Below are 27,438 nucleotides of genomic sequence, written 5' to 3'. Positions count from 1 at the left end.
TCCAGTTTGCTTTAAGACTCCATTCAGGTGTGTCATGTGTGATAAAGGCATGGCATTAGGTCATCATTTTCTTTCTGTTCATTCCCTTTTCACTCTTCCTTATAGATTTTTCCAATGGTTTACCTTGCTATACTTTCAAGTTTACAGTATTTCTTCCACATTATCTAATGAGCTGTTAATCCCACATAATATTTTTTACCTGTTATTTTGTTTTCAATCTCTAGAAATACAATAAAAAAGCAAAGAACTTCAAGTCTGCAGAGATTTTTGTGACTTATACATTTGATATTTCTCATTATTTCTAAATATCAAAAATATTATTAATTTTTTTTCTTTCAGCCGCAGTGGACTGCTCAATTCCAATAAGTGTGAGTACCAGCATCAAATGTAAGTAATTTTTTAATATAATACCCCTATAGAAAGATGATGAAGCACACATAGCTTGAGAGCTAACATTCTAAGTATGTCTAAGTTCACTTGAGTGGCATTAAGTACATGTGTGTTTAGGAGAGTCATGGTTGTCATCCAGCTACCCTCAGCCACATGTGAGTCCACATTCTGACAGTGCTGGTGATGTGGCCTTACAGATATTCTGAGTGTATACCCAGAAGTGAAGGTTTTGGAACACCTAGTAATTCTCTTTGTGCATTGGTGGAACTGGCATGGGGTTTTCTCTAACATTTGCATGATTTTTCATTCTACCGGTCACATGCAAGGCCTTCAGTTTTTGCAGATACAAGTGAGAATTTGGGGTTAGTTTGGTTGGTTGGTTTATTTTTATTTGTTTGGGAATTTAAAAGTGCTCATGTTCTCCTTCTTTACAAAAATAATCCAAACGTACACATGCACACACACACACACACACACACACACACATACCCCAAGTAATAGAAGAAACAAAACAGTTCATAAGAATATAGGAAACAATAGCAAAATGGTGATAAGTCCCAACTTATAAATGTTTTAAATGTAAACAGATTAAACTTCCATATCCAAAGGTGTACAGTGGCTGGCTCAGTGTAAAGAGGAAAGAGAAGGGTAAAGGTAATATGCTGATTTTAGGAGTCTCGGTTTAGATATAAGGACACCCTGAATGAGAGGATAGAAACAAACAGTAGTACGGAGGAATGATAACCAAAAGAAACCTGCAGTGGGTACCATTATGTTGATCAAAATAGACTTGGAGTCAGAAAGTCTCTATAGAGAAAAAGAAGGCCATTAAAGGATACAATAGGAAAGTCTGATATATACCCCCAGTATTATTGCTCCTGAGATACATAAAATGAATATTGACAGAAAAATCTAAATCTCGAAACTCATAGCAATACACTTTCAGTAATAGCAAGAACGCCCAAACAAAATCAGTAAAGAAGTAGCTGAGTTAGATCAAACAGCTAATGAAATGAGCCTAATAAGCATGCCAAGCTTCCCACCCACTTTATATACATTTCCCTAAGAGCACATAGAACATTCAAGGGCTTTATCATATCATGTCACAAATTAATCTTCACAAAAAAAAGATCGTTCCAGCTATCTTTCTAACCACAATTTAATTAAAATAAAAAGTAAAAACAGAAAGTATAAAATTCACAAATTTGGGAACTAAGTAACTTTGAGTCCAAGAAGAAATCAAATGAACTTTTAATCAGAATTGGTGGTGCATGCCAATCACCTGGGAGATGACACACGAGGATTGCATGTTCATAGTGACGCAGTCTGCAAATGAAAACAAAAACAAAAGCCCCAAACTTTAAAAAAAGCTTGTCTCAAATGAAAACAAAAATACTGAAACTTGTAAGACACAGCAGTTAAATGCCTACATTGTAAAAGAAATCTCAAACAACTTAAATGTAAATTTTAGCAAACTGAAAAATAATTGAGGCTGTAACTTACTGGTACAACACTTGTCTCACATATATGAGATCTCATGTCAGCACGGCATAAAAAAGGAAAAACAAACTAGAAACGAAAAGCATCCCTCAGTTAGTAGAAGAAAGGAAATAATAAATATTAGAAAAGAGATACAGAAACTCAACAGAACACTTTAAAAAGCAGAAATTGGTTTCCTGAAAACACAAAATTGACAGACTCTTAGCCAAACTGAAGAAAAAAAATGAAGACTCAGAATCAGAAATGAAAGAAGAGTCGTTCCAACAGAGGTCTCAGAAATAAAAAGAACCATGGACCACTGTGAGCAGTTCCACACCACACACTGGGTTCACTAGAGGAAATGGATAAAATCCAAGAATCGCGCAACCTAGCAAAACTGAACCAAGAGTAGAAAACCTGAGTAGACCTTAAGGGGAAATTTAAAAGGCCCTCAGTAAAGAGGAGCCAGGACAAATGAGTTCCTATGCAAATTCTGCCAGATATCCAGAGAAGGATGGAAGCCAGCCAATCCTAGAACTTCAGAGCAAATGGGAACATTTCATATCCAAAGTCACTTCGAGACTAGCACCACACCAGTGCCAAACTTAGACAAAAACAATACATGAAAAGTATGGGTCATGTCGTGATGAATATAGATGAAAGATCCTTATTAAAACACTTGCAAACAGTTGGGCGGTGGTGGCGCACGCCTTTAATCCCAGCACTCGGAAGGCAGAGGCAGGTGGATCTCTGTGAGTTCGAGACCAAACCTGGTCTACCGAGCAAGTTCCAGAACAGGCTCCAAAACAATACAGAGAAACCCTGTCTCGGAAAAGAAAAAAAAAAAGCTTGCAAACTGAGTTCAGTAGCACTCTAAAGAACTTACACCACCACCAAATGGGTTGTGCAAAGATGGTTCAACATACACATCAGTCAGTGTGTTGGACCACATTAACAAAGTAAAAGAAAGAACCTCATGAATAACTCCAGTGATGCAGAAGAAACATTTGGTAAAATTCATCCATTCATGATTTTTAGAAACTCTCTGTCTTGGGGTTTTATTGCTGGGATAAACACCATGACCAAAAGCAACTTGGGGAGGAAAGGGTTTATTTCAGCTCACAACTTTCAGGTCTCACTCCGTCACTGAGGGAGGTCAGGACAGGAACTTCAGACAGGAACTTGGAGGTAGGAACTAAGGCAGAAGCTATGGAAGAAGCTGCTTACTGTTTTGCCCCTGATGGCCTGTTCAGCTTGCTTTCTTATACAACTCAAGAATGTGTGCCTAAGGTTGGCACCATCCACAGTAAGTTGGGCCCTCCTACATTAATCAAGAAAATGTCCCATATGCTTGCCCACAGGCCAGTCTGGTGGGGTCATTTTCTCAGTTGAGGTTCCCTCTTCCCAAATGACTCTACCTTGTATCAAGTTGACAAAATACTAGCCAGCACACCCTCTTAATAAAAAAGTCAACCTCAGCACAATAAAAGTTATATGTGAAAATTCCATAGTGATAACATAATGAGGGGGTAACTTCTTCTAACATACGACATGGGGCAAGGATACCAATTCTTCCACATAGTATTAGAAGGCCTAGACTGAGCAATTACACAGAAAAAAACTAATGATATGCAAAATAAAGACTCAACCATAAAGAACTATTAGAATATATTCATTTTGGGAGCTGGATTAGGTAAAATCCCTTCCCTTGTCAGCCTGGCAAACCTTAGTTCATCCAATCCCTGGAAATGGGATTTGGAAAAAATTGGAAGTTGAAAGGAGAAAACCTGCTCCTACTGTTGTCCTTTACATGCACACGAAGGCACCCACCCACATACACACACACACACACACACACACACACACACACACACACACACACACACAGAGCCATGGCATTTCTTTTAATAAAGAAAATATTTAATTGGGGTGGCTTGCTTACAGTTTCCGGGACTCAATCCATTATCATCGTGATGGGGGAGCATAGTAACCTATAGTCGGATGTGGTACTTGAGCTGAGAGTGCTACATCTTGACCAGAAGGCAGCAGGAAGTCAACTGAGGGAAGCTTGAGCAAAACAGACCACAAAGCCCGCCCTCACAGTGACACACTTTCTCCAACAAGGCTACACCTCCTAATAGTGCCACTCCCTTTGGGGTCCTTTTTCTTACAAACCACCGTACCACACAAACACACACATGAAGAGAAACAAATGATGACAAGTATTGACGAGGGTGTGGAGGAAAACGGGTAAATGCACATCTAGTGAGAATGTATATTGGGTATAACCATGTAAAAAGTTGATGTTTGAGTTTTTAAACATTAGTAATAAAACTGCTGTGTGCTTCAGCAGTCCCACTTCTGGTTATATATTCAAAGGGAAGGAAACCAACTTGTCAGACATGCACACCCCAAGATACAGAGACAGTCCAGATGCCTCCTAGCAGATAAGTGAATAATGACTGTGTGTGCATGTGTGTGAGACAACACTATGTGTCAGCCTTAGAAAAGGGATAATCCAGACACAGAAAGACAAATGCTGCCTCATCTCCCTTACGTATAGACACCAAGTTGTCAAGGACTCCAGGTGGTCAGATCAGGATAAAGTAGAATGGAGGTGGAGATGGAGAGATGCTGGGCAAAGGGTAACATTTTCAGTCGTGAAAATGGATAGTTCTAGAATGTAATATGAAGCATCATTACCAATACTATATTGTATGGCATGATGTTCTAAAAGACCTTAAGTGTTTTTGATGCAAAAAAACAAAGTAGAAAAAAAATGAGTAACTATGTGGGTTGATTGTTGTCTCAATTAAGTCATTTTATAATGTATGCAGACATCTAAATACTGCCATATACCTTATATATAATTTTGATCAAAAATTTGATCACTAAAGCTATAAATTTACCAAGTAATCTTATAGATACGTGTTTATCTTAGAATAACTACCTTGTCAGGCTAGTAAGGAATGTATTAACCAAAAGTAAAGACTCTAGTAGTGACAATACAATAGAACTTGACAGTTAAGCTGGTCTTTTTCTAAGATAGGAAAACTAGTAAAACACAGATGGTAAATTTAAAATTATGGTTGGTCCCTCATACATAGAGGTTCCATACTATAGATTCAACCAAATGCATATTTCAAAAATGTTTAAAAAAATAAACTTTGTTGTTATATATACTTCCTAGTTATTTTTCTGGTTATTCCTTTAAAAAGATAAGTATCATTTGTAGGAAAATGTGTAGGGGAGGAAATTAATCAGGACTTCAATCTTCATCATTTAAGGTCAAAATGAGTACCTATTAGGAATCCACTTGGGGCCAGAAAGATGGCTTGGCAGGTAAATGCATTTGCCACCAAATCTGACAGCCTGAGTTTCATCACCAGAACCCACATGGTGGAAGAAGAGAAGGGATTCCTACAAGTTGGCCTCTAGCTTCTACGTGCATAGTGTGACCTGTATGTTCCCCAATACATAAATTGATTAATTTAAAATGATAAACAAGTACAGTTGTGTCTTGAGGAAGGCAGTTAGAATATGAGTCTGAAGTTCAAAAATGAGTTCCAGGATAGAGGTGAAAATTTGAAATTTAGCAGGAATAGTCAGTAAAGTCTTGTGTTCATGTTTTGTTTTGAAATTTCAACTTAATGCTTATTTACTCAGGATATGTATTATAGTGCCTTAAATCCTTTAAGGTATAAATTAGTTGGTTTTCCCTTATAAAGAGAAGTACAATGGCTAAAATAAAAAAATTATAATCTCCAAAGTACTAACTAGTAATCATTATGACTCCTTATAATATCAAGCTTGTAGTCATCATAACTGATCTGACTAACTCAGAAATAAGGTTTATGAAATAAAACAATATATCCCTGGATTTGAACCATCTGTGTTTTCACGCTTTACACTTTCTTGATATGGCAGAATGCTGAGTTGATCATCTTGTTGTTTATAATATTCAAATTGGAATATAGTTTGTTAATCAGTAATGCTATATCATTAGATAGGCTTTACAGTTTTTTAACCTTTATTTTTATGTGTATGGGTGTTGTCTGCACACTACACGTGTGCAGTGCCCAAAGAGTCCAGAAAAGGGCATTGGACTCTGAAGTTACAGTTGTGAGCTGCCATTGGGTGCTGGGAATTGAACCCAGGTCCTCTGAAAGAGCAGCCAGTGCTCTTAACCACTGAACCATCTCTCCAGCCCCAGCTTTACAATTTTGACTAAACATATCCTTTTATTTCTTCATTTTAATCTTTTTATTTTTTAAGCTGTGTGTGTGTGTGTGCCCTCATACGTGCGTGTGCGATCATGTGCCATCGTGTACATGTAGAGATCAGAGGACAACTTTTGAGAGTGTATTCTCCCTGCCATGTGGGTCCCAAGGATTGCACATAGGTTTTCAGGCCTGGTGGCAGGCATCTTTACTGACTGGGCCATCTCTAATCCTTCTTGTCACCCTGCTCTACTCCTCACTCACACATATCTTTTGAAATCTTTGGAGACAGGACCTTGGAATATAGTCCTAGCTAGCCTGATATTCACTGTGCAATATAGACTGGCCTCAAACTCAAAGTGATTCTTCTATTTTCAAATTCTGGGATAACAGGTATGTGCCACCACTCTGGCCTTGCTGGTTTAATTTTCTGTAAATACATGTAATATTATTAATCGTCTGTTTAATTCTCGAATATGGCTAGCTTTCATTTTACTATTTTCAGTGTTTGTCTAGGGATAAAGTTTTGATTAACTTGCTAGTCATTATCTGACTTAAGAACACTGAAGTATGAAACTACCTCTCGACCAGCATTTTCTAATGAATGGCAGTTGCAAGAAACTGAAGTCAGTCGTCTGACTGCAGATGTCTTTAAAATGTTAGCATGGCTTTTTTGTTGCTTTGCTTGTTCTTGAGATAAGCTGTCGCTCTCAAGATGGCCCAGAACTCCTGGCTCAAATGATTTTCCTGTCTCTACTCGCTATTTCATGTTTCTATAAAATACATATTAGTTAGAATCTCTTTATACAGAAAAACATGGATTTTACCTACATATAATAGTATAAACATGTTTAGCAAGAAGGCTTACCAGCTGTTCATGGTGCTGTTGGCCTCAGATCCCACACTGGAGTGAAAATCTTCCAGGCAAGACTGTCACAACTTCTAGAACAGCCAGAGCTATATGATGAGATGTGGCCAAAGAGAAAGGGTCCTGGAAGGGAGAAATTCTTGATTTTATTAGTCTGGCAAGACCAAAAAGTTAGTTAGTATGTCTTTGCTGTTTTAGAAGGTTTGTTTCCTTCCGTAGATGCAGACCAACAACGAAGAGAGAAACTGAAGAAGGAATTGGCGCGATGTGAAAAGGAGTTTAAATTAAGTAAATCCACAATGCAGACCAATTCTAAGATGAATTGCAAGTCCTTTTTTAACTCCTTACAGAAGGTAAGGCTGTCCTTCCGGTTTTTAAAAGCAGATATTTCTAAGGCATGTCGGTGTTGCAGCCTGACTTGGAACCATTTTCAGTAGGTTTGGGCCAGCAACTTTGAGCATCAAATGTCAAGTGACTCTACTGCTTTTCAGGCCACACCTCCTCACAACTGCCTGTCAGTAAATTCCTATCTGTGTTCCATGCAAGCTCCAGTAGCTAGAAACGAAGATGTCTCAGATATGGCCTGCAGCTGTAGCAGCTGACCTGGACTGTGGTTTATTTTTTTACTCTCTTTAACATTTATTGGAAGAAGTGGTCTGTTCTTAGTTTGATGAGAAGTGATCGCAATGAATTGATTTTTTTATTAAAAACATTTGATACAATTTGTTTTGATCTCAATGTGTAATTTTATCCAGTGCTCTTTTTGCATTTCTTGGCAATAATGATGTGATTTTCTGTTTCATCTGTTAACATATGAATGACTTGTGTCTTTAAAATAAGCAGATCTTTGCTGTGATGCATTAAAGTTTCCTTCCTTCCTTCTTTCCTTCCTTCTTTCCTCCCTTCCTCCCTTCCCTTCCTTCCTTCCTTCCATTTTGTTTGTTTGGTTTTTGGTTTTTGTTTGTCTTGTTTTGAGACAGGGTTTCTCTGTGCAGCCCTTGTCCTGGAAGTTGCTTTGTAGACCAGATTAGCTTCAAACTTATAGAGATCACCTGCCTCTACTTCCCCAGTGATGTGATTAAAGCATTAAGGTTTTCTATGCTGCTGGATTCAGTAGTAAACTTTGTTTAGGGTTTTGACATCTGAACACTGTTTTTACTGGCATACATTTTTTTTTCTACTTATACTAGCTTAGGTGAACCAACAGAGCACTGTTTCTTTTTTTTTTCTTTATTCTAGTTTATAAAAGTTGGAAGATTCTTATTTCTTATGGGTGGTAAATTTTTTATTTAAAAATTGACATACATTTTGATCATATTCTTTCCGTTACCTCTTCCTTACCCACCCAATTTCATGGTCTTTCTCTCTGTCTTTCAAAAGAATAAAGAAAGTCAAAGCAAGCAAACCGTCCATTCTTTGTTGGCCACCTGGGAGGCCTGCCCCGGAGTATGGTGACATACTCAGTGCCACTCCTGAAAACGGCTTTTCCCTTTTCATAGCAGGTGTCAGTTTCAAATGCCTCTTAGTTAAGGGTGGGAGTTTATCCACTTCCCGCTCTCCTTGCTGGGACTTTGTCTGGTTTGAGTCTGTGCCGATGTTGTGTGTGCTGTCACAGTCCCTCTGAGTTCATATGTGGATCACCCCTGGTGCGTCTGAAAGCGCCGCTTCTTTGGCATCATCCCCACCTACAGATCTTCCCACCTTCCCACCTCCTTTCCATGTAGCCCCTGAGCCTGGTGGGGAGGTGTCTATAAACACATTCGTTTAGGACCAAGTGCTCTCACTCCCTGAACGTTCCCCAGTTGTGGGTCTCTGGGTTAATTGCCATCTCTTGCAGGAACAAGCTTCTCTGCCGAGGGATGAGTAATAGATGCACTGATCTACAAATTGCATAATTTCATTTCTCTGCACGGCTATTTTTATTTTCATGGAATTCAATACTAAAACTGTCCCTTGCAAACATCGGTGCTGGAGTGAACCCATGTCTATCACCCAGTGTGTGGTATCAGCACATTCCAGTGACCTTTCTTCTCTAACCCCAGCTTTTGCCTCCGCTCATAGTGTTTTCTATAATTGTGAGATTCTGTATTTTTACCCATAAACATTTCAATGTATATCTTTAAATCACAGTCATGGTATCATCAGGCATTGTAGTGCATGCCTGTAATTCCAGTTAGTGGCACACTAGGAGGGGCAACATAGGCATAAGGCCCCACTGGGCAACATAGTGACACCATTTCTCCAAAATAAAAAAAAAACACCATTATTATTTCTTTAGTATTATCAAATTATCAAATGCCATGCTATGATTTCATACACTGTCTCATAATTTGAGTTTGTTAGAATTGCTATCTAGTTAATTCCCTCCTTGACAAGTTTTTAGTTAGACCGTGACATCATGTCCTTTATAAAGAATATACTGGCTGCAGTAATCTGGGAAAGAAGGCTTAAGAGCTGATCCAGAGTGTTATAAAGATTGCCAGGAATGCATGTACCAGGGGCTTATTATTTAGAAAGTCAAATTGCTAGGACTTAGTATGTGGTTTGACGGCATGAAAAGAAAGGCCGAAGTGAGAGAAATTCCCGGGTTTCTGATAAGAATAGGATAGCATGCTGGGCGGTGTTGGCGCATGCCTTTAATCCCAGCACTCGGGAGGCAGAGGCAGGCAGATCTTTGTGAGTTCAAGGCCAGGCTGGACCGACAGCCTCCAAAACAATACAGAGAAACCCTGTCTCGTAAAAAGCCAAAAAAAAAAAAAAACAGGTCTTCTGGGGTGACTCTGATAAGAGACAGAATTTACTTCTTTGGCATGTTCAATTCGAAGTGCTTTGGGAACATGAGTATATCAAGGAGTCAGTTGCATAGAAGCATCTCTTTCAGGAGAAAGATCTGGAGGACAGCAGATAGGGTGAGAGCCCCTGCGCTGTTCTAAAGACACAGACCAGGAGGGCCACTTCCCTTAGAGTAGATCTGCTCCACGCCCTGAACCATAATACCACCTGCTAACCTCTGCATCCATGCTGTACTCACAGATAGGTTTCTTTTTTAGTATTTATTTCATTGTATATGTATGTGTGAGTGCCTGCGTGTGTGCTGTACAACTACATGCATGCCATGTTCCCTCAGGCCAAAAGAAGACATCAGATTCCCTAGAACTTGACTTACAGGCGGTTTTGAGCTAATATATGGGTCCTAGGAGCCAAACACAGGTCCTTTGCAAAAATAACAAATGTTCTTAACCTCTGGATTATCTGTCAGCCCCTGTATTTTTATGATTACTAAAATTGTTCAGTAATTTTTAATAATCTCTAACATTTTGAATGTAATGTAACAATTTTGAGTTTTGTTGAAAATTTTAAATTACCTATTTTAATGTACTTTATGAATCATTTATAATAAAGTAAAATAAAACAAACATTATTTTAATATGTCTATTTACTTTCCCTTTAGTATTTGTAATTCTATAACTTGCTTGCCTACATGGTAGTTCATTTATGCTTTTATACATTTTTTGGTTCCATTTAGAAGTAATAGTAATTTTTAGTTTGCCTACATTTTCATAATTTTTAATGACTAATACTTTAGAAACATCAAGTTATCTTAAATTATTACTTTGGGTAGTATATTTCAATAATTGGGTGTATTTTATGGCTAACATCCTTAGGATAATTGTGAAATATTTTCACTGAAAAGATAGTTACAATGGCCGATGCTGGCTTTGGCCTCTTACTGTCTTGGCAGTTTCTGCAGACACATGAGCTCCTATTTCAGAACTTGTGTCTTCACTGCCCAGGTTTTCCTGCTACTTTCCTTCACATGCCTGGACCCTCCTAAGTGTTTCCCTTGTAGCTACTACAGTTAAGATCTTATCCACCATTTCTTTTGCTGTTATCCCTGAATGGCATCGATTTCTCACTTGTCCTGTGGTTGTAAATTGGGAAGGTGTTCTTGACATGAACTTTGCATAAATCTAAATCACAGAAACAGTTTATAGTAAAGCATTCATGTGTTAGCATGATGACAGCAGAGCAAGTGGGCAGAACACCACCAGACTGCTTGTTCCAGAACTTTCCAATTGACTGTTTTTCCATTTGGGGTGGCTTACCAAAGTGTTACCCTTATTCAGTGCAAATATCTATTTAGGCTTTGCAGTATTTAGAGAACTGAAGGAAACAATTATATAATCTTGAAAAGCAGATCAGTAGTACAATTAACTTAATACTACATTCTGTTGATTTCCAAGGCAGCAATACACACAAGGTAGTGTTTGACATATGAAAATATATTGAGAAAACCCTGTCTGGTAAAACCAAAGAAAAGAATATGTTTCATGCTTTCTATTAACTCAAAAACAATTTGCCGCTGGGCAGTGGTGACGCATGTCTTTAATCCCAGCATTCGGGAGGCAGAGGCAGGCGGATCTCTGTGAGTTCAAGGCCAGGCTGGACCGACAGCCTCCAAACAATACAGAGAAACCCTGTCTCATAAAAACCAAAAAAAAAAAAAATCACAATATAAGACTTAACAGGCAATCTAATACATTATGCGTTTCTCCTTAGCTTATACCATTCTTCTGGCATAAATAATTAATAGCCCTGTAAGACTCAAAAATGTCTTTTCAAAGAGCCACGCTGTAATATGAGCTCAGTTTGGAAGCATTTTTTAAAGCTAATGTACCAAAGTAAATAACCTAAGGACTCACAATTTAGTGCAGAATACTCACTAACTTTAATTATTTTGTCTTTTACTTTGGGAAGGAAACTGTCTGGACCTTTTAGGAAGTAGTCATGTAGTTTCCTTACTTAGATACATCAGTTTGTAAGTTAGCTAACCTGTACATTATCAAGAAAACAATTAAAATTAATTTAAGATTCCTTGTGCTATAAAAAAATCTAAAATTAAGTAGTTCTCCAGATGAACCTTTAAAACAGATAATATGTGGAATCATAAAGAGCAGAGGTGCAGAGTCAGCTTCAGTCTGTGGCCCTGGCCCTCCTTTCTTCTAGAAAACAAGGGCAGGGCTGGGGATGTAGCTCAGTGGTAGAACACTTGCTTAGCAGCTCAAGGTTCCAGGGGGGAATCAAAGTAATGATTGTACTGCCACACAGAAGCTGGAGCCAAGAAACATGTATAAGTTAATCCAAGATTCCCCGGTTACATGAATTTACAGTGTAACTATTTACCATCAAATCATATGTTCTTAGCCCCCAGGGGAACCACAAGACCAGGATGTGTTATTTGAAGAAGTGACAAGATATCCATCATTTTTTAAGTCATTCATCCCTTCTTCAAATGGAGTACATCTAAGTCAGCCTGAATCGAATAAAATCCTCATGAATGGCACCCAGAAGCATCCCAGCACCTCTCCACCCAGCATGGCTTGTACAGGATCTGCACCCAGGAGCCCATGCCCTGGACATGGCTGTAACAGGAGACCTAGGAGTGCCTTCCCAAGTGCCCACCGGTTCCAGCTAGTCATTTCCAAGACACCCAGTGGAGATCTTTTGGAAAAGCACTCTGACCTCTTTTCTAACAAGCAGTTGCCATTCACCCCACGCACTTTAAAGACAGAGGCAAAGTCCTTCCTATCACAGTATCGCTACTACACACCTGCCAAAAGAAGGAGGGATTTTCCAGATCAGCGGACGGAAGCGGAAACCCAGACTGAATTGAGCAGGTTTGTATTGTGAGTACACAGCTGAGGGCAAGGCCAGCAAGTCAGGGGAAGTACTTCTTGCTTTGTTGTGCACTTTATATGCCAGCCTTGAGACCTGGCAGGGCCTTCTCATTGGAATGAATTGGTAGGACTTTACAGTGCATCTTTAGAAGTAGCGCAGTAATTGTAGGAAAAATCGCTATTAGATTTGTTAAGTTCCTGTAAATGAATGCTCCATAAGTTATTGTTGTAAACATCATTCTCCAACTTCTGTGTGTTCTTAAACATTGTTTTCAGAAAAGTCTTAGACAGCATAGATGTAAATATATGTTCATGTTAACAGTGGTAAAGCAGTGAGGCCCAGAAGGGAAAATAAACATTTACCCAATTCCCTGTGTCTCTTCCTGGCACATGTTCACACCCTGTATAGTAACAGCTGCAGGTGTGACTTAGACAGTTGAGAGAACATCTGGAAGTCATGGTTTGCCTTGTTTTGATTTCCTTCTCCTGTAGTGGGTGGTTCTTGATATTCAGTAACTTTGCCAAGTGATTGTAATGTATTTCGTACTAGATTTTAGTTATTCCGAAATCAAACCCTGTAAAACTTGTTTTATGAGTATAGATAAGAGATGCGATGATAGCAAATGAACCTGCATGTATTTAATTTTGAAAAAGGACTTGGATCTGTAGTAGAAATCATCAATGGGAGGAGAAATGAAGAAGTCATTGCTGGATTTGAAAACACAATTGGAATGAGACTGAAGATGGGCATGGCTCCTGTGGAAGGATGACACAAAAATTGGGGCACATTCCATATTTTTCATGAGTGTGGGAAAGGGGAGGAGCTAGGAGAGGATGGGTGGGGAGAATAAATAGAAGGAACTGTCAGATAAAGGAAGGAACTCTGTGTATTTGAAATTGTCAAAGGACAAGCTAAACAGTAAAAAAAAGAAATGAAGTGTTATAACTATAAATGTTATGAGGATAGTCTCATTTCTCTTAGCTCATTATATAGTTAACTGAAACTTAACTATTTTCAAGCAAGGAAAAGGAAGCAGTTTTGTATTGTGAGTACGCAGCTGAGAGCAAGGCCAGCAAGTCAGGGCAAGTGATTAATGAGCAGTATTTCTTGCTTTGTTGTGATTTCCAGACATATAACTAGATATATAATATATAATTTTTATAAAAGCAAATAGATTAATTCCTTTTTCTTGATAGTAAAACTTGTCACTGTGTTTACAATGAAGTAACAATCATGTCTTTGTCAATGTTATAGCTTTAGTTCTGAGTTTGGGACAGCTGAGACAAGGAGCTCAAAGGACTCAGAAGTGAACATAAAGCAGGTACTAAACATGAGATTTTTATGTTGGTGCCTTCAGATTTACGGGTGCTTTGACTTGTGTAGAGTGCAGACAGCTGTTTGGACTATCAAGAATAATTAATCCCTCAGAGACACTTGTTAAATAGGATGTAGTCAGCATTTGAAGGTTTGCCTGTTTGCGGGTGTCAAATTTGCTCTCTGAATGGCCACATGGATCCTACCAAATCTAGGGAGTCGTTGGTTATTAGCACCCAAGTGGTTCACTGCTAGCTGAACATGTGGATGAACAAAATAAAATATGTTAATGACATTTTCAAAACTACAGATTCTGAGAACCAGCCATGGTGGCATTTGCCTATAATCCCAACACTTGGTAAAGGTAGGAGGATCATGACTAGGAGGCCATCCTGGACAATACAGCCAGTTCAAATCTAGACTAAGCTATCTAGCAAGACTGTCTCCAAACAACCAGAGCTGGCCTATAGTTTGGTGGCAGAGAAATTGCTTAGCATTTGCAAAACTGGGTTCAGTACCACACGACCCCACCCCAGCAAACACAGAAAAGTAGACAAGTTACTAAAGGTGCTGTCAAAGCTACATATAAGTTTGAATTTTCAATTCCTGTATATTTTAAAGAATTGTCTGTCTGTGAGTTCAAGGCCAGCCTAATCTGCAGAGTGAGTTCCAGGACAGCCAAGGCTATACAGAGAAACCCTGTCTGGAAAAAAAATTTTCAATGGCTATATTATAAATCATACATTATAAAAGACCAGTAGATACCATTCTCTTACATTTGCCTTTACTTTTATAAACTTTATTACATTATTTGTATTTTGAATGTTTAGTAATGATTTATTTTAATATATCATAGCTTTAAATATGATTTCTCAGGCAAAGTCTTTTAATTTGAGTTATTTCAATCAAGTATTTATGTCCTAACTTAAATTTATTAAACATAAATACAGTTTGCATGTTTAAATGTCAAACACAGACTCAAGGATACAAAAATAAAATTAATCACACTCAACTTCCTTTTTCTCTTCTGAAAATGAGTAGGAAGTAATAGGTTTGCATCTCAGCCATTGATAGCTTTTTTACAGGGGACCACTTTAGGTTCATGGAGTGAATAGGCTCTGAAAGCAAAGACTAACTAACCTGCAGGGTCCTTAGGAGAAGGCAAAGAAGCATAGTTCCTAGCCTGGGAAGGGATTGATAAATTATGCCTGTTTTTGCCTTGAATTTTGATGAAAATAATTAGGCCCATAGATAACTAAGTAAACTAACACAGGGCAGGTGCTCCCCAGGCAAAAGCACTTAGCACAGAAGAGTGATGACCTGAGTTCCCTGGAATCCACTGTGGAAGGAGAAAACTGACTCCCAGGTTGATTGTCTTCTGACTTCTCCATGTGCACTGTGGTGTGCTCATGCCTGCACTCACACAGGCATCATGCACACATCATTCCCTTCTTCATAATATTACTTATAGTGATAAATGAAACTGTAAAGAACCCAGTTTATTACATTGCAATCCAAATGTTCATCTGTAGCCCTTCAAGAAAATGATGAACCTCACAGCAGTCTTGGGTTTGAGAAAGCTAATGAAATATTAACTACAGTAGAATCTACAGTCTAACCACACTTTTAAAACCATAAAACATTTTAAATAAATAGGGCTGGGTATATAACTTATTTGGTAGAGTACTTGCCTAGCATAAACAAAGCCAATAGCACTGCATGAACTTGTATCGATGCTGGCTTGTTCTTTATGTTCTTCGTTTATTTGGGTTCTGTTTGGTTTGTTTTGAGACAAGGCATGCCTAAGTAGCCCTGGCTATCCTGAAACTCACTATGTAGGCCAGGCTGACCCTCTGCCTCTGTGTATGCCACCTACATCTGTGTGTATCATGTGCATGACTGGTGCCCAAGGAGGTCAGGAGAGGGGACTGGATCTGCTGGACTGCAGTTAAGGACAGTCACGAGTGACCATGAAGGCACTGGGAACCAAACCTAGGACCTCTTGACCAATGGTACATGATTGTAATTCCAGTACTCAGAAGATAGAGGCAGGTCAGGCACCTCAGTCATAAGGCTGAGGAGCCAGCATTAGACCGAACCAAGCCCTCTGAATGTGGGTGCCCCTAGGAGGCCCGAGCATCTCTGGGACCTCTACGGTGGAGCCAGTGTTTATCCCTAGTGCACAAATGAACTTTGGTGGCCCATTCCCTATGGAGGGGATACTATTGCAGCTCAGATAAACGGAAGAGGGCCAAAGCCCTCCTCTAAATGATGTGACAGACTTTGATGATCCCCCCATGGAAGGTTTCACAATCCTTGGGGAGTGGGGGGTGAGGGGTGTGAGAGGATGGGAGGGTAAGGGAATGGGGGAAATAATATGTAAAATAAGATTGTTTCTAAAATTAAAATTAAAAAAAGAGGCAGGATGATCAGAAGTTCAAGGTCATCCTCAGGCACAAAGGAATTTCAGGGCCAGCCTGAGCTGTAGGGGACCTGTTTGAAAACAAACAAAAAACATATGTAAAGATTAGTGCACATAAAATATTGCCAGGTTTGTGACACATGGGAAGAATTCTGTTTGTTAACGTTGTTCATATTCCATTGCTACTACAGCTGCATTCATTTGACACGTTGGATGTTTGAAACAGATGTACTTTTGAATTTTAATGTAATTAATGAATTTTTTCTCTAATTTACTTAAAAGCCACAAATTTGCATCATTTTCATGGGCTTCTGTTCTTTCTGTTTTTGTTTTTTTGATGTGGGTGTGCACGTATGTATGTATGTATGTATGTATGTATGTATGTATGTGCAGGGATCAAGTACTAACCAGGCCAACTCTGCTTAGCTTCTGGGATCAGACAAGATGGGACACTTTCAGGTGGTGTGGCTAGCCAGGTGTGGTGGCACACGCCTTTAATCCCAACACCTGGAAGGCAGAAGCAGGTGATCTCAGTGATTTTGAGGACAGCCTGGCCTACATTAGCAAGTTCCAGGACAGTTAGAGCTAAATAGTGAGACCTTGTCTCAAATAAAATCTTAAAAGGTAGTATGGCTGTGGACCGCGCATGGTGAGATGAGTCTCTCTTTCCAGGTTCCCAGGTGACCTGTGACCTATGAACTGTGACCCTCATGCTTCAGTCTTTCAGAGCTGGAGTCACAAATGCAGACTCCTCCTTGGTCTGTAAGATTTCCTAGTACTGTTTGAAATATTTCTTTTTTTTTTTTTTTTTTTTTTTTTTTTTTTGGTTTTTCACGACAGGGTTTCTTTGCATTGTTTTGGAGGCTGTCCTGGAACTTGATCTGTAGACCAGGCTGGCCTCGAACTCACAGAGATCCGCCTGCCTCTGCCTCCCGAGTACTAGGATTAAAGGCTTCCACCACCAACGCCTAGCAAAATGTTTCTCATTAGCATGAAGAAAGTAATGTTTGGGTAAACTATCCTGTTTTTGTTTTAGTATATCGGGTACATTTATATATTTATTTTTTATTAATACTTGCTGTTTTATTTCTTTCAGAACATACTTTTGAAACAAAATAAAATTTAGTCTTTTTCCATTTCCAGGCACCTAATTATATAACAAATGGTGCTGAAGGCAAAATATCTCCTTTTCCCTCACAAGGAATAAACTTCGGATGGGACAAGGTTAAAGATAGGACTCTGCAGCAGTCCTCCCAGAGGTGAGTGGCACCTTAAATACTTGCAAGAGGATCGCTGCAAGTCTGTGGCCCCCTAGGTTGCAGATTGAAATCCTGCCTCCATTTGCTTTCCTATGTAATAGACACACCGCATTTACCCTTGAGTATTATTTTAATTACATGTGCTAATATATTTTACCCTTATACAGTTCTGTGGCACTTGTTAGTCTTACTAAAGAAATTTTATTAAAGTGCTCAATAAAGGTTAGAATTAATTTTGCTAATGTGTTTATAAAGGGGGAAGGGAAGCTAGTGTGTAGAAGCTGCTAGCTCTGCCCTATTAGAATGGATATCCTCAAAGCCAGTCCTCTGGCAATGATACTAACCAGGTCCTATGACACCAATAGTACTGAGAACATTACCATCTGATGAGCTGTGTGACTTGGAGATGACAGGCTGGCTCAGCAAATGAAAGTGCTTGCCATGCAAACCTGATAAGCAGTTTGGTCCCCCAGAGCCACCTATGATACTTAAAGGAGAGAACTGACTCCTGAAAGTTGTCCTCTGATCTCATGGCACTTGCCTGTGTATATGCACACAGATACACACACACACACACACACACACACACACACACACACTAATAAATTTTCAAAAGCCAAAAAAATTGTCAAGTGGAACATTCCCACTTGCCAGTGTTTGGTCTGCCCTGCTGTTGGAGATGCTCTTCAACGCTGCACGCACCCCATGCTTAGTGACTAGCAAAAATGTGGACCAGCAAGTTTTGGCTGTCAACTGCATCTCCAGAGTAGGAGACTGGGTGGTTATGAGATGAAGGGAGAAGAGTATTCACAAGGGAAGAATGAGGATGTGTTTTGGAGCAGACAAGAACAGAGTGCACAGACCCTTCAGGACTCAGCTTCCCCCTCGGGCCCTTACTAGGGAGATCTTGATTTCTAAGACCACAGTAGGTTGAGTGCTAACTCCCTGTCCTTAAAACTCATTGTCCAAAAAACACTTATTAGCACATGTGCACACACATGGGTGTACATTCCCACAGAATTAAATCACAGATAGGAAAACTCTTTGGAATTCTAAAGCATATCATTACTAATGTAGACTATCATGTAATATTTGTATGCCAACCTTGTTGTTATCATTAAAATATTTTACCTTTCTCTTTTTCTAGGACACTCTGTGAGCTGTCCACCCAGCTTTCTTCAGACAGTAAAATCTATCCTGAGTAAGATCATTTTGATCTTTTTACTTTAGTGGGAAGCAGAACTAAGACTCAGGGAAACCATAAGATATATTAAGATTGAAACTCATCATTCCACACTCAGCTTTGGAGCATCAGTCCTTTAATCCATACTGATGGACCAATTGTTGGGCATCTTATGTTTAGTGGAAATGTGTCCCTAAGTTAATAATATCTAATAATAATTTCTGTTAACCAGTGTGTCAGATTCTTGCTTATTGTTAATAATTTAGACTAGTAAACCTATGGGAGAAGATTTGGAGCTTAGGGGCCTCCTGGGAGGTTTGTGACAGCATCTCTTTGCAGACTGTGTCATCATTGCCTTCTATGGTTATATTACATTTTTAAGTTAGATTGTTCAGAAAACTAATCTACTTTATAATTTCATTTATTTGCTCTTAAGCAAGTTCCTGTGGATTGGTTTTTAAACATGCTAGTTTACACAACCACCTGTCCCCTATATTTGTTTATTCATCAATTGAATAGCTACTTGGCATTTTCCATTAATTCACAAGTTTCAGCTAACTACAATCAATTACAATAGTGTCCTAACTTTCTTATAGTTACTAAAATTTAGACATGAGGTAGTATAATAAGAAATGTGTTCAATTAAAAAAATTACTATTATATTTTTTCATCCATAAATTTGCCTATTAGAAATTCTTTTATAAGGATTTTGAGAAAAAAAGCAATCTTTCTGCTCAGTAAATTTCCCAACTTGAACACAAGATGCTGAGCAAGACTGGGTGGTGCCCTCTTTGTCTTTCTGCTGTTATGAATGCTCCACCAAGAAAAATTTTACCCCATCGAGTGTTATTTTCTCACTTTTATTGCTTTCCTTTTTGAACATGAGAAAACAGATTTGTTTAATAATATTCCCCGTACTTGTGGGTAGCAGTCCCTGTGATGGGGCAGTGGGGTGTTCCTGCCTGGCCTCTCATGCCATGTTCTGATGCGCTGTGTTTCTCTGCAGTGAAGAAGAGCTGCTCTACCTGAATTTCATGGAAAATGTGACTGATGAAATTTTGAAACTTGGTTTATTTTCCAACAGGTTAGAGATTGTTTTTTTAATGTGTATGGGAATTGAGATGTACATTGACTGCTTTTTAAAGTTGCTTTTAGGATATAAAAAGTTACGTTGGTTTTTATGATTATGTCTTTATAATTGGTAGTGAATTATAAAGGTAGTAAATTAGAAAACAATAGAGATTTTTTCATTTAAATATTGTTATATCTTGGTTATATCAAACTGTATAATGACTTTTTGCTACCTTTTTGGAAAGCCTCTATAATTCCACTTTGCTACCAGAAACTTGTATGGAAATCAAAAAAAACTTTCAAAATTTTATTACATTTGTGCATGTGTGTGTGCGTGTGTGTGTGTCTGTCTGTGTGTCCGTGTGTACCCAAATAATATATATTATTTAATTCCACCTACATATGCATAGAAAAGCCAAGGTGCACATATTCCAGAATTTGAACAGTAACTATAAAGAGTAAGACACAAGTTTCTTGGTCTTTAAAAATGACAGAATAATCCAGACCTCCTGTCCTGAGGGTGGGCTCACCTCACTGAAGAGCATGAATGATGGTAACTTGAGTGACCAAGGAAATTAGTTGTTTTTTCAGGAAACCTGTAGACAGGTTAGTGTGATTCTGGGCCTGGTGTAGAAAGAATACATTCTCTGTGGCTAGTCACTTCTGTGTTAAATTCTCTGAAGGGCTTGTGACCTTAGGGAATGTAATTTCTGATCTTTAATATGGTTTTCATTTTCATGCCCTGGCTTTGGCAGGAAAAGAGATAAAAACTGTTTGTGTGAGCCAGGCTTGGTGGCACATGCCCTTAATCCTATTAAGGAGACGGATCTCTGAATTCCAGGTCAGCCTGGTAGCTTAGATTTCCAGGCCAGCCAGGGCTACGTAACAGACCATGTTGGAATTGGGTGGAGGCAGATTGTATGTCTAGCATAAATACCTGACATTCACTTGGAGGTTGTTTTGAAGACTTATCATCAATGAAGTGTTTACTTAGAGCCAAGGTGATCTAGATGAATGAGAGCATTTTCTCTAGGCTTTGGTGGAGCGTAGGGAGCTTTTGGAGTGTGTGCACCTTATAGAGAGAGCTTTGCAGGGAGTACTGTGCCTCCCCTGAAATACTCACAGAAACATAAAACAGTACACAGTTCCTCAGATACCCTGCTATCACTTACATAACCAACACCAGGCTGCCTGCCAGGTTAGAGAAGTAGACAGAACAGGAAGGGCTAGTCTCAACTTCACAGAGAAAACCATTCATCTGGAAACCACTTTCCAGCCTTTGTCAGTTTTTATATTAGGTACTAATTTTATATTGAATGAGTTACCTGATTTTAAGATATTAATGTTTTTCTTTATCATTTGTAGGTTTTTAGAACGACTGTTTGAGCGACATATAAAACAAAATAAACACTATTTGGAGGAGGTTTGTTTTTCTTTAGAATTTAATGTTTTTCTATAAACTGAAAGAAGGCATTTAAAATAGGTACTTTCCCCATGGGCTTTCTGTGAGGGAAGGGGTGCAAGAGCTGTAGTTAATCCTCTGAGACTAGCAGCCCTGCAGACAGAAGTGGTTCAGTTTATTAACTAATGTAATGACCCTCATAATTGCAGATTTCTTGCCTTTATCCTAGGGAAAAATGCGCTACCTGCTGCACGGCCTGAAGGTTGATTTAGGCTGCATATCTGAGGATCAGCCAGCAATGCAAAATAATTTCAGAATGTTGAATCAACTTGATTTTCAAAAGGCTCTGATTTCAAAACAAAGTGAACTTACAAATGATGATGATACATTAATTCAGCAAGAGCGCCAGCAGTTCCAGGAGGCCCTGGACATGTTGTCAACTGTGCCGAAGGATGAAGACAAGATGTTCTCTTTACCGGGTGAATTTTTAATACCCGTGCATAAATTCAAGTATTCAGAAGGTGTTACAATTCAACAGGTCAATGATGAGACAGATCTTGAAGCCTCAACCTGGGATGAAAACAATCCAAGTATTTCTGACAGTTTAATAGACCAGGAAACCTCTGTGGATGTCATTGAAGGTGACAGTGAATCTGAAAAGGTTGAGACTTCCAGGGAATTATGTTGTCTTAACACATCACTGTCCCCATCTATTCAGTTCCCCACCGTCAAAAGTGGCAGTAATCATGACAAGGAATTATTGACTCTAAAAATCATGGAAATGAGCATTGAAGACTGAGCTCTGGATCTTCATTAATAAATACTCTATGTGGCCAGTAACTCAATATTACTTTTCTCCTTTTTTACATATTAAGATTTCTGTATTTTCAGTGCTATATAATAAATTACCATAAATTTAGCATCTTGAAACACCACATATTTATTATTAATCCCATTGTCTGTGGTTGAAGAATTGAAACACAGCATGATAGATGCTCTACTCTAGTGCTCAAAAGCTACAGTCCAGGTGGTATTCGGGGCTGTGAGCTCATCAGGAGGTTTGGCTAAGGGAGAACCTGCTTCCGTGCTTCAGCTGTTGGCAGAATTCCTTTTCTTATACCATAGATGTGAGAGCTTCATTTGGTTTTGGCTGACTGGTGGACAGATGGCTGCTTGCCATCTCCTGCCACGTGCACTCTCCTTAAGCAGGTCACAGACATCATGGCTACTTGTTCTTTGAAGGTGAAGGAGAACCATAGAGACTGCTAGCAAGATGGGTGATTTGCCAACACTTTTTTGAAATTCCTGGTTAGAATCAGGCAAGTCATCATGGGTCTCTTGCATACTTAAGGGATGAGGGGATCATACACAACGGGTGTGCATGCCAGAGGGTAGGAACCACTGGGTTACCTGAGGCTCTTTGGAGCACCACTTCTAAAGTGGCTTTTCAGAGGAACATGTTTGACCCAACATTGTGGCCTCCTGGTCATTGGAACTGGTTTATAATCTGGGATAGTCTTACAATATTACATTTTATCATGTATGGAGGCTGGAGGATTGTGAGTTTGAAACTAGCCTGTCCTGTCATGGAGACTCAAAGAAAAATAGAAACCACAACAAAACAAAAACAGTCTTTCAAGAGACTCGCCTCTAATTTTCCTTTTCAAGCATTTACAATAATATAATTGGATACTGAGCCACTGCAATGTGCTGAGTTTTCTTAGTTGACTATGTTAAGGAAGATGAGATGCTATTAATAACCAGGTATTCTAGCTGTAACCTCCAACTAGCTTTTATCAGCCTTTGGTTAAACTAGTGTTCCAGGCACCGCAGGAGATGTTCATGGTTTGAGGATGAGAGGCTCTTCTGGGAAGAAGCAATGGTGCTGAGGTGACTGTCTGCTGTCCCATAACACAGCCCTTCCTCAGCCTCTGGAAATCTCTCAGGAGACACAAGACAGGGTCTCCCGAAACTCAGGCTTGTCTTTAGCCTGCTGTGTGGCCAGAGGATGACCTTGAACTTCGGATAGTCCTGCCTCTCCCTCCCCAGTGGTAGTTTTTAAAGGCTTTGTGTATGCTAGGCAAGCACTCTACCCACTAGATCACATCTCTAGCACTTTCCTTAAGCAGCACCTCTGTTCTTCCAAACCTTTTGGCTAAGATCAAGTGTAAACAGCATCTTTCTCCATCCTTCATTCATCCTAACTCTCCTAACATAAGTTCAGCCCAGCCCCGATCTCCTCATCCACCCACTTTTATTCTTCAATTCCTGAACTCTGGTTTTCCTTGGCAGCGGCCATATCGACAAGCCCTCATCTGTTAGCCCTGTGACCTCAGGCCCTCCATCCTGGCTGCTGCTTCCTTGTGAGAGCCGCCACCTTTCTGAGATGTTCTTGGTAAGTTTTCTTGCTGTTCCAGTACTGTCCTTTGGCATGCCTGGTCATCTTTATGCTCTAACACTTCATCTAGTTTTTTGTCTTTGGAGGCCTTACCAACTCTAATTTTTATACCTCTTAGGACATTTTGATATTATCCTTTAGTTCCTCTTCAAATTTTAAGAGATGAGTTAATATAAAGAAATATTAAAACTTGTTCTTGGGTATGGCAAAAGCTATGCAAGGTAGAGTTATAAATGATCTCTCCATCACGTAGCCCATCCCCTATTCTGAGGCTGGTGGTATGCTTCGGAGACAGATTGCCCAGGTTGATCCCTGTGGCCTGCAGTGTTGAGCCTCTGATTCTCAGCCTTTGGGTGGATGTGATTACAGCACCATAATTTTGAGAATGAAACAAGTAGTAGGTGAAACACCTACAGGCTGCTCCTTTTAACATGTGCCCACTTGTTCACCATATGAAGTCGTTTCCTTCCCAGGTCATCTCTTTCCTTCCTATTGCAGGCAGTAGGCTGCCCTGCTTGTTTGTTCTGCCTCTGCATGTCTTTGTACTTACCCTCTTCTCAGAGTGTCCTTTCCTTCTGCGGTATCCATAGCCACCTCCAGTGACGCTGAGTGATTGCTTCCTGTTAAGCCTGTCTGCCTATGCACTGTATAGTTTGTCTGCAATAGTTTCTGCACTCTAAAGGTAAGCTCCTGGAGAGGTCAGTGCCTGCCTGACAGCTGTTCATTCATAGCCTAGCAAACGAGGCTAGTTTAAGTTTCAGAGTCAGATGGTAGGGAATAGGGATGCATTGCAGCTATTTCCTTTTTTTGGTGCGAATTCCCAGTTTACAAAGGAGAATGTAATAAATAGTGAAAATCTTGTTTGTTCACATTGAATTTTTTTTTGAGACAGGGTCTCACTGTGTTTCCCTCACTGGCATGGAATTTTCTGTATAAACCTGGGCAGCCTCAAATTCACAGAAATTCACCTGCTTCTGCCTCTGGCATTTGGGAGTTTAACCCAGGTCCTTTGGAAGTACAGTCAGTGCTCTTAACCACAGAGCCATATCTCCAGCTTCTATCTTTTTTTTTTCAATTTTCATTTTAAAAACATTGTTTAAGTCACTTGGGTCTAAGGTATTTTATAATATTTTTAATCTTGCTATTAAGTCTTTTTTAGAAACTGTCATCTCTGGAAGACATTTAACTTTTTCAGGCTAATTGCTATACTGTGTTTATCGCTGATACCAAAACTGTAACTTATTAAATTTTATGTTTATGTTTTATGTTTACAACATTTCCCCTCCCCCCCAAACCTCTAAGCCCTTCCCATAATCTATCCCCTGCTCACATTCAAATTCATGGCTTTCTAATTATTGTTTTACATATATGAATAATATGAGTTAAGTATATAATATATGAATGAGTATATTGCAACCTGCTGAATCCATTTAGTGTTGTTCAATATGTATGTTTTTCTGACTGATCACTTGATATTAGATAACCAATTAGAAAGCTGTCAACCCTGAAGAAGACTGATTCTTCTCTCTCAGCCATCATAAATTGCTTGTAGCTCTCCATCTAGTGGTAGGATTTCTCCCATCCACCATGTGATGTAAACTGGTGGGGTCATTGTTCAGGTATTGTTTAAGCAGTCATATTGTTGAGAGTTTATGCGTGCAACTTCCCTATCATACATAGATCTCACAGCAGATGTCTGGCTCTCATCTTTCCATCCCCTCTGCAGTGTTCCCTGACCTTTAGGTGTAGGGGTTGTGTTATGTCTCTGAGGGCTCAGTAACCCACAGTTGTCCTCTGCTTTTGGCCAGTCATGGCTTTCTGTAATGGAAATTACTGCAAGAAGCATCTTGTTTAATGAAAGGTGAAGTCTACACTTAATTGTGGATGTAAGAATGCATATGTAGAATGCAGTTAAAGAGTATACTGGTGTGTTAGTTTGAATGTAATTGACCCCCATAAGCTCATAGGGAGTGGCACTATTAGGAGGTGTGGCTTTATTGGAGTAGGTATGGCCTTGAAGAAGTGCATCACCATGGAGCTGAGCTCTGAGGTCTCTTTTGCTCAAGATACCACCCAATGTTCCAGACCACTTCCTGTTGCCTGCAAGATATAGAACTCTCAGCCATGACGATAGTGGACTGAACCTGGACTGAACCACTGAACTGGAAGTAGGCCACCCAAATTAAATGTTTTCCTTTATAAGAGTTGCCGTGGTCATCGTATCTCTTCACAGTAATAGAAATCCTCACTAAGACAACTGGTTTAGGGAAGTAGCAGTAGTAGATCCTTCTCTATGGCCTCAACAGCCATAGGTAATTGGTTGCATTTATAGTGTCAGGTATAACCTACCTCTTATTGAGTGGGCCTTAAGTCCAATTAGACAGCTTGGTTACACCCAAGATGTAAGTGCTGACGCACAGGTTCCTTTGCACTGCCTCCACCACCCCCACCAAACCAACTTCCCACATCTATTGAGGTATTGATACTAACATGAGAACTTGGGGATAGACACAAAAGGCTGTAGTTGAATAGTAATGTTTGGGTGTCCAGTTGACAGATCAATTGCTCTAGCTAGTCAACTTGACACAAGCTAGTGATTTGAGAAGAGAGAACCTCAGTTGAGAAAATACCACCACAAGATTGGCCTGTGGGGCATTTTCTTAATTAATGATTGATGTTAGTGGGACCATCCCACTTTGGATGGTGCCACCCCTGGGCAAAGTGGTCCTGAGTTGTGTAAGATTGCAGACTGACCAAGCCATGAGGAGCAACAAACTGGTAAGCATGTCCTCCATGGCCTCTGCTTCACTGAATTCTTGTTCCTTCCCTGACTTCCCTCAATGGTGGAGCTGTAAACTGAACCCCCTGACACACATACACAAACAATCTAAGTGCCACTACTGTGCTTTTGGAAATATCTTGCTTGATCTGGTCATTGTGGCACACGGGTGTCACATCTAGATAGGACTGTTAATTACTCTTCTTCCTTGACAGCTTTGCATGGCACCTTCTGGTCCCATGACAGCTAGTCCAGGGAGAAGCTTCCAGCTCAGACCCAGCTCAATCCCTTCAAGTCCTGTATCTAAAGCTTGTCATCAGCAATAGGAACTTACATTCAAATTCTGGGAAAGAATCAAGGACAAGGGCAATGGCCAATAGGCTATATTGTTTTGATGATCACTTGAATTCCCCTGACCAACTCAAAGGAATATTTCTCATGTCTGGTACTGCAGTTTTTGTTAGACTATGACTCTTGAGGGGTGCATTACCATCCTTAGTGACACAGTATTAAAAAAAAAAAGACTTAAAAAACTGAAATAAACCCTTTCCCTATTCCCCCTCAAAATAAGACTTACAAAATTCTTTTCAGATACAACTCTTAAATTACAATAAATATTGTAAGTGTGGTGGTCCCCAGTTGGTAAGACTGTTTGGGAAGGATTAGGAGGTGGCCTTGTTGGGGGTTATGTGTCACTGGGGGCAGATGAGTTTGAGGTCAAAAGACTCAGTGCCATTCCGTGTGCCTCCCTCTCTCTCTCTCTCTCTCTCTCTCTCTCTCTCCCTCCCTCCCTCCCTCCCTCCCTCCCTCCCTCCCTCCCTCCCTCCCTCCCTCCCTCTCTCTCTCTCTCTCTCTCTCTCTCTCTCTCTCTCTCTCTCTCTCTCTCTGTCTCTCTCTCCTCTCTCGTAGATCAAGATGTGAGCTCTTAGTCATTCTTGGTACAATGCCTTGCCTTTGCTCCATCACTGACTCTT

At 39.7% G+C, this 27,438-nt stretch overlaps 1 protein-coding gene and 1 pseudogene across 11 annotated transcripts in view; both read left to right on the top strand.

The window, feature by feature from the left end:
* The window catches only part of Spata7 (spermatogenesis associated 7), a 30,929-nt gene extending 8,723 nt beyond the window's left edge, over positions 1-22,206 (top strand). For all 11 annotated transcript variants that reach the window (XM_013112194.3, XM_040742656.1, XM_021226217.2 and 8 more), the window contains 9 exons: positions 340-387; positions 7,177-7,310; positions 12,163-12,635; positions 13,891-13,957; positions 17,516-17,631; positions 18,779-18,832; positions 19,821-19,898; positions 21,251-21,308; positions 21,517-22,206. In XM_013112194.3, coding sequence (XP_012967648.1) covers positions 340-387; positions 7,177-7,310; positions 12,163-12,635; positions 13,891-13,957; positions 17,516-17,631; positions 18,779-18,832; positions 19,821-19,898; positions 21,251-21,308; positions 21,517-22,086 — 1,598 coding nt within the window. In that variant the 3' untranslated portion in view covers positions 22,087-22,206. The remainder of the gene's footprint in view (positions 1-339; positions 388-7,176; positions 7,311-12,162; positions 12,636-13,890; positions 13,958-17,515; positions 17,632-18,778; positions 18,833-19,820; positions 19,899-21,250; positions 21,309-21,516) is intronic.
* Positions 13,336-13,435, top strand: LOC121139556 (annotated as a pseudogene).
* Positions 22,207-27,438: the final 5,232 nt, after the last annotated feature.

This window comes from Mesocricetus auratus, unplaced genomic scaffold (genome assembly GCF_017639785.1).
Source record: "Mesocricetus auratus isolate SY011 unplaced genomic scaffold, BCM_Maur_2.0 Super-Scaffold_15014, whole genome shotgun sequence".
Taxonomy (NCBI): domain Eukaryota; kingdom Metazoa; phylum Chordata; class Mammalia; order Rodentia; family Cricetidae; genus Mesocricetus; species Mesocricetus auratus.
The sequence above is the reverse complement of the archived record's forward strand: the minus strand, read 5'-3'. Positions and strand labels throughout refer to the sequence as shown.